Raw genomic sequence first — 7,842 nt, forward strand, 5'->3', positions numbered from 1 at the left:
TTTCTTTTGGCTTTTGATTTATTTTCAATCTTGTGCGCCAAAAGTTTGAATTAAGTTTGTTTGCATATTCATGGTTTTCGTGACGAGGGCCTTCAGATAAGATCTATTTTAAATACATTTTGAGAGAGTTTTTAAAACTCCATAAGTATCAACTGCAAAACTTAGTGCGAGCGAATGACAAAATCACGATTTTAGAAACTAAAGTTTAAATACAACTGCTAATGGATGATATTTTGCGGCCGATTTCCGCACTACACAAAACTGCAACCATGTATCCATGTCGGTCAGTGGGCTACAACCGTTGATCATGAGTGTCGTGCGATTTTTATTCGGCACTCTATCGCCTGCACAACAATTCTGAAATTTGAAACTTGGTGTGACCTTATGCGGAATCCAACGACTTTGCAGATCGCAAGGCAATAGAGTGTCTGAGCACGGCTAGGCAGGTGCATGCTCATGCGAGTTTTCGGGCCTTGTCGCCTATACATGAACTGATTTAGGCCCATTTTTTTTGGCCGATTCTCCTAGAATCTTAAGAATCGATCATTTATCCAGCTTTTTTCAGAATCTTGAACTCATATTCTTTTTTACAATCTTAGATAGTTAGGATGTAAACAATTAGGATTGTAAAAAAAATGGATTCTAGATTCTCAGAGAAGCTGGGCGAAGGATCAATTCTAAAGATTCTGAAAGAATCGGCCAAAAGAAATGGACCTTAGTCATTGGACATTCTGTTCTCCATTAAAAAAAGACATTCATCATTCTAAAAGAATAGGCATTGGACATTCCTCCGTCGATCCACAAATTCGAGGTGCAAATTCCGTCTGCGTCCTTCCTTACCCACGTGTTGTTTTCTCAACACTCAGATGCAGAGGCAGAAAAGGCCCTACGTACGTGAACTCTTTGCACTGCGGCACAACAATCGCATATGCTTTCGGGGCCTTATCCATGTCACGGGATCGCAACCAATGGGAACGTGACATGACGCCTCCGTGGGGCCACGTCTATCTCCCACCCTTTGGTTGCATCTGCAGTTTGAGAGACATGCACATGCTTATGCCAATTGCTGCACTACACCATACAGCAGCAGCAACTCAGGGCAGAGCAATGCTCCATTCCATGGCGCCCCTCCACGCCGCCGCCGCCACTGCGCAGCACGCAGCCGTCGGCGCAGCTCCGGGCAGAGATGCTGCTCCGAAGAAGAACGGCGGCTGCGTTCCAGCCAACCGCGACACCAGGAGGTTCAGCCAACTGTTTTTTCTCTTACGATTCATGTGACGCGTCTTTGTGTTTCAGACAGCGGCCACATCCTTTGTTTCTGATGTGTACTTGGTGTCGCAGGGCGTTCCTGAGCGGCGTGGCGATCGCCGCTGCCGGCGCCGGCGCGCTGCTGGGCCACGTGGACGCGGCGCCGGCGGCCTCCAAGAGGCGGGCCCCGCCGCCGCCGTCGGAGGAGAAGGAGAAGAAGGACCCCAACCTCAGCGGTGTGCAGGCCAAGGTGTTGGCCAGCAGGAAGCGGAAGGAGGCCATGAAGGAAGCCGTGGCCAAGCTGCGGGAGAAGGGGAAGGAGCCCGCGGACGCGGCCAGCACCGTAACCGGAATAAAGCCCAGATCGACAGGGGCCGTTGTAGAGTGAGTTTGTGTTGGGTGCCGCCGCTTAATTTACCAGCTTCTCATTTGTCGATGAGGAGCACATAACAGAGATCGATTCGCCATATCTTAGCATAAATATTTACCCAATGAGTATCGTTTTGCTGCCTGCGATGGAAGTACACGCTTGAATTGATGCGCTCTTATCTGTGAATAACCTGGCAATGCCAGTACCAGACAGTCAATGATAAACAACGTAGATGAAGTTCACCAAGCAAAAATTCCGCTCTGGAACTTGACCTTCGCCAAGCAACTCTGCCGGCTAATTTGCGTAAGAATACGTTCAAACTTGTGATACTGATATTACCAAAAAAATGCTATACATGCCAGATCTTCATTGGAAAAAAAGTATCAAAACACATTACATTCCTTTACGAAATTACATGAGAAATCTATTTCTACTATATCTGGAGAGTACAAATAAACTTGTGTGCATCATCTACATCAGAACAGAGGTAGCGCGTAAGCTAACTCCTAGATACAATGGACTTTCCAGTAATAAACTTGGGGCGCTTCTTAAATCCACTAATCTGCTTTTGAAGTTCCTTCTCCAGCTTCGGTTTGTCGCCGCAACTTGTCAAGACTAGTTCATTCAGGTTTTGGAGGACCAGCACAAGGGACAAGCCCTCCTTACTGTCGTCCAAGTTAACGCATTTCTTCACTTCAAGTTTCTCGAGCACGGCCAATGCACCATCCTTGATTTGTATGCTCTCGATGTTCTCCATCCCTTCAATGTAAAGCAGTTTGAGCTTCGGAAATGTACCTTCCCCAAAACATAACATCTTCTCGGCGAAGGACTCCTCCCAGAGTGCAAGAAGAGTAAGGTTGCGCAGCTTCCCCATCACCTCGACGTCAACCTGCTTCAACTGTGTCTGAATTAGCTTTACCTTGGCCAGATCCTTGAGACGATCCATCCAGCCAGGGAGGTTGCCCAAACGGCCACACAGGCGCAGTGATAGGAGATGCTTTGGTGGCATTTCCTCTGCTTTCTTTGCTTCCTTCAGAAATTCAAGCGACCTAGAGCGCACTTCAAGCCGTTCCAGATGAACAAGCCTTGATATTGAGCTGCACAAGTCCTTCCCTACTTCCTCGGTCGCATCGACATCCACTCCTAATCTGCGCAAGCTAGTCAGCTCCCCCAAGTTCTTTGCCACCTTGCTTCCACGCGCAATGTGCACCACCCCTAGCACTTGTAGGTTCCTTAGCTTCTCGATTCTCTCGGGGGCTGTTACACTAAACTCACATGTGCAACATGAGCATGAAGGCTCAACCTGCTTGTAACCATAGCACCCGGTTACCAAGTCTGCCACTGTTTCAAAGGGGTCACCATTACATTTACCTGCTTCCTTGTTTTTCCTCGTCTTCCCTGCCAAGTCTTTGGCAAAGTTGACGCCACCGACAAGGTGACATAGCTTCTCCAGCTTGGTGATACCAACTGGGAGCTGTGTCACCTTTGTGTCTTGAACATCTAATGTCTCTAGGAACCTAAGGTTCTCTAGAGAGGAAGGAAGTCTCGAAATGTTTGTCTTTCGCAGACCAAGGTACCTTAAATGGTGCAGCTCCCCGATGTGCTTGAGATCGTCATTCTCTAACTCAAGTGTATCTTCCAAGTCAAGAACTCTCAAAAAGTGCAATTTGGAGGAGATGAGGGACACAGGGCACCTCCCAAAGATTGTCAATGAGCGTACCTGAGACAAGTTTAGGCTTGCCATCTTCTCATTTTTCTTCCATCTCGTCACTACCAAGTGGCGTATGTTACCTTGTGGAGCCTCATTGCAATGCTTATCCATGATGAAGAGTTGGTTCTCCTCAATAGACTGGGACAATATTATTTGGAGCACCACGCCATGAACACGACAACGTTCAACCGCCATGCTGGCCCTGGCATTCTCTGAAGGCTGGATCATACTTCTACTGATGAGCTCATTGTAGTACCTCCGTCCAAGTTCCTCGACGCTCATGTCACGTGGCTTTGTTATATAGCCTTCTGCTATCCACCGCCGCAATAAGCGCGTAAGCCTAATCTCATGGTTCTCAGGGAAGATACTCAGGTACAAGAAGCAACACTTGAGATGATATGGCAGCCCGTCATAGCTTGAGGTGATAACTCTTTTGATATCTCGGTCTGACTCTAGCTCTGACCCAAGATGCTTTCGCAAATCCATCCATTCCCTGCTTGTTTTGGGCCTGTTAGCCAATAAACCTCCTATGGTGGCTATAGCAAGTGGAAGGCCCCGGCATCGCTCTAAGATACGACTAGCTTGCTCCATCATATCATCCATTAACTTATATCCAGCATCCTTGTAAACCTTGACACAAAGAAATAGCACACAAAAATATAAGAAACCCGGATCATAAAATAAATAAATAAATGAAAAATTAAAGTAATGTCCAACCAATAAAAATAGCCGAATTCCCGAATTTATAAGACTGATCCCACTGGACATCTCTTATTTATATGTATCATAGTATCTAAACATGCCATATCACTTAGATGCCCACCTTCCCAATGTGGAGTATCTAATAAAGTAGGTCGTACATTTACTAATGTTATATGAGTCAACTGAATTATGAGTAATAAGATAATTGCGATATTGTCTTAGTCTATGTAAAGAGATTGTATTTAAGATGAGAGATGGTTTTTTATCCTCTCTCCTTATTACTAACTAGTAAATGCGCACGTGCAACGCACGTTAATATTTAGGTAATATATTAATTATACACGGATATTATGTATGCTATTATTTGTGTTAATCCTGTGATTAGTGCTATATTTGGTATGATATTATTGCACGTTAAACACGTTTATAGCTCGCCATTGGAGCAGTCTAGATCGTTGGATTGACTTAGTTCGATGGCCGAGATCAGTTGGATCTGCCCATTTGGGTCTTTTAGACAAAATATGACATGGACAGTTAAAACGTTGACATATGAGCATTGGGCGAGGGCCTCACAGTGAGGCCTAATCCTTATCCACATGAAATGTGTGAAGGTTATCACGACTAACAAAGTTGTATTAAAAAAGGTTGTATTAACTTTTCTTTTTTACTATCTATTTTTAAACCGACTGATAAATTCTAATTTACCAAGTTATCTATATTTTGTTTGCAATTTTGTGTTGATAGCTTACCAAGTTGACCGCATGGTATCTATACTTTGAATGTCGATTCTTCATATAATAGAAATCAAGTAGTTTTAAATTTCCTTCATGATGTGCACTTTAATGGAACTATTTTTTAACCAACTTACAAGTTTTTTGTATCTACCAACATCTCGGTCTAAGAACATCAAAATCTAAAAATGATAATCTATAGCAATTATTTCATCTGTCACAGATATTAATAAGTGTAATATTGTCTTGGTCGATTGCTTCTTAGTAACTTCATAATTTAAGCATGTTTTTCGGTTTTACAAATATGTTCATCTAGTAAAAATTAAAGTATTTAGCCTCTGAGTTCATAGAATTGTGGAATCTGGAACTTAATATTGGATCAACATTGAATTAACAGTTGACAGAGGAATTCTCAAACAAGTGACCCTAAAAGATATAACAGTTTGCCTATTGGTTAGGCAACTGAAAATAAATTTTGCGCCGGTTGATTCCACTCGTGTAGAGAGACGAGGAGGAAGGAGCAGTGAATCCCTAAGCCTGAGATGGTGAGGGCGCGACTGCTCACCCGCGAGGGTGAATCGTCAACGAGCAGAAGATGACAATGACATGGCTGGCCGCGGCGTCAACGACGAAGGTGAGTCAAAGATTTGATAGGTTCTAGTGGTATATAGTATGTGATTCCTCTCAGATTAGATGCGTCCCAAGCTGGAGACGACGACACAATGGCCTATTTCCCCCCAAAAAAACAATCATAAACATTTTTAAAAATGTCTCTTCTAAAGTGCTTGCATTTTTTTAGAACTTTAAAGTTGTTGTGTCGCAAGCTTCATTATGTAAAAAGTATGGTTTTGCTTTTTTTTAGATACCTGAATCTTTTTGTTGCGCCGGTTACCTCGCCGGAGAATAATGCGGCCTCATTGGTAGCACCCGCTGGCCACGGGGTGTGAAGGCAGATGGATGGGAGGGAAAGGGAAGTGGTATGGCCGGCGTTGAACAGAAGGTGGATCGGATCTGAGGAGGAAGAAAGTTGGAAGGAGGAAGATGTGGAGGGTTGGCTTTATACCCGACGGACAGAAAACGAAGTGACTGATGCCAAACGTTTTTCAGTTTGTCTAATTCATATCTAGATATTTTTTAAGAATGTCACATCTAAACTCTCACAGAAAACACTGCAAGAAGGAAAAAAACTGGGACAAAAAGATACTAGACCATAAACATAACGGACATTAGGTTAAATATGACATAACTATGGCCCTGTTTGGATACTCTAACTCAGTTAGAGGTTAGAGTTAGATTCTAACCCTGAACTAACTCTAGCCAAAAAGGTGTTTGGATGGCAGAGTTAGATGGAGCGCGGATACGGCGAGACGCCTTCACAGACGGTGCGAGAGGGAGGGAGGGAGAGGGCGAGAAGCTTCGAGAAAGTGGGGAGAGATCTGTTGCGGCGAGAGGAAGAGAAAAAAAATGTTTTTTAGTGGTCCCGAGAAGAAATAGCCCAAATAAGCACCTTTTAAGTGGGTTATCTAACCCAAACTAACCCTTATATTTGGATATTTTTGAGTTAGTCCAACCTAGCCAGACTAACTCTAATTTATGGATTTAAACAAGCCCTGTGTCACATCTAGAGTGTCGTAAACAGACCTAAGGCATTTTTTTAGGTAACTGAGCTCAAAAGAAATGAAAAAGTGTAGGGAGCTTCGAGCGTACCTTTTGACAGAAGAGTTTTCGGGCCTCCTCGTCTTCGAGAGGCTTGAGCTCGTACACGTTCTCCCGCACGTCCCCCGCGCACTGCCGGGCAACGTCGTCTCGCCGCGTGGTCACCACGACCCGGCTGCCCGTCGGGCCGTTCGCGGGGAGGCACCGCGATATGAGCTCCCACTCCTCGTGCGACGACACGTCGTCCACCACGACGAGGCACCGGTTCTCCTCCAGCCACGCCCGGACGGAGCGGTCGCGCGCCACGCCGAGCTGCTTCCTGAGCCGGCGCTCCACCTCGTCGGCGCTCTCCAGCTGGTGCGGCACGGTGACCCAGGCGCGGCCGTCGAAGCCGTCGATGAGGGCCATGTCGTTGTACAGCATCCTCACCAGCGACGACTTCCCCATCCCGCCCATGCCCCACACCGACACCACCCACGCGTCGCCCATCTTGTTGACCAGTCTGACGAGGTCGTCCATCTCGCCGGCCCGCTCGATGTCCTGCCGCTCGCTCCCGGGCGCGAGCTGGGCGCGCGGGTAGTCGTCGTCGGCGTGCCCGTGCTGCTCCTCCCCCGGCGTGGCGCCGTGGTGGCTGGCGGCGGCGAAGACGTTGTACCGCTCGTTGCGCTGGTTGAGCTCCACGACGGTGGCCTTGAGGCCCCGGATCCGGCCGGCGACGCGGTGGCGGGCGGCGAGGCCGGGGCCCCAGCGCAGCCAGCGCGAGCGGGAGGCGTGCAGGGTGAAGTCTAGGAGGCAGTCCTCCAGGTCGCACGCGAGGTCGCGCACCTGCTTGACGCACGTGCGCACCGTGTCTCTGCAGCCCCCGCCGTCGGCGCCCCAGCGCGTGGCGGAGGACTGCACCCGCAGGAAGGACTGCATCATCTGCAGCTCGCTGCGGATGAAGCCCACCTCCCTCCGGACGCCGAGCAGCAGGGCCGCCTCGTCGGCCATCGCCGTGCCCGCGCTGCCCAGCACCCCGTCCAGGACCGTGCGGGTCAGGCTCACTGCCGTCGCCTCCATCTCCCTCTCCCTCTCTCTCGATCGACCACTCTCTCTCTGTAAGATGGTTAGTTCTCGCTGTGCTCGCTACTACTCCGTACTAGCTAGCTAGATGCTGCCTGTGGTGCTGGTGATGATGCTGCGGATGCTGGTGGTGGCGCTGCTGCTGGTGGTGAGCTCTGAGCTGGTGACGACGACGATGGTGGTGGTTATATACCCAGCGGGCCGGGGGAAAGGGGATCGGTAGGTAGGAGAAGGCAAGCCAAGTCATGTCACAGAAGCTTGCGGGGCCATTGACGGACCAGTCCACATTAGTCAGTCAACCGCGAGGCAGCGAGTAACGAGTCCTTGGGTCCCGCGCCTAGGGTGGAAGCTGCCGGGTGCTC

At 48.1% G+C, this 7,842-nt stretch overlaps 2 protein-coding genes across 2 annotated transcripts; one reads left to right on the forward strand and one right to left on the reverse strand.

Annotated features, from left to right (window-relative positions):
• The first annotated feature begins 966 nt into the window (after positions 1-966).
• Positions 967-1,759, forward strand: LOC119302487. Its single transcript, XM_037579521.1, has 2 exons — positions 967-1,241; positions 1,342-1,759. The coding sequence occupies exons 1-2, from the start codon at positions 982-984 to the stop codon at positions 1,634-1,636; spliced, it is 555 nt and encodes a 184-aa protein (XP_037435418.1). The 5' UTR covers positions 967-981; the 3' UTR covers positions 1,637-1,759.
• Positions 1,760-1,767: 8 nt separating this feature from the next.
• On the reverse strand, positions 1,768-7,608 carry LOC119302486 (disease resistance protein Pik-2-like). Its single transcript, XM_037579520.1, has 2 exons — positions 6,470-7,608; positions 1,768-3,959 (listed from the first exon to the last, which is right to left on the reverse strand). The coding sequence occupies exons 1-2, from the start codon at positions 7,475-7,477 to the stop codon at positions 2,118-2,120; spliced, it is 2,850 nt and encodes a 949-aa protein (XP_037435417.1). The 5' UTR covers positions 7,478-7,608; the 3' UTR covers positions 1,768-2,117.
• Between the last annotated feature and the right edge of the window lie 234 nt (positions 7,609-7,842).

The sequence above is a fragment of the Triticum dicoccoides genome, chromosome 5A, assembly GCF_002162155.2.
Source record: "Triticum dicoccoides isolate Atlit2015 ecotype Zavitan chromosome 5A, WEW_v2.0, whole genome shotgun sequence".
NCBI classification, from domain to species: Eukaryota; Viridiplantae; Streptophyta; class Magnoliopsida; order Poales; family Poaceae; genus Triticum; species Triticum dicoccoides.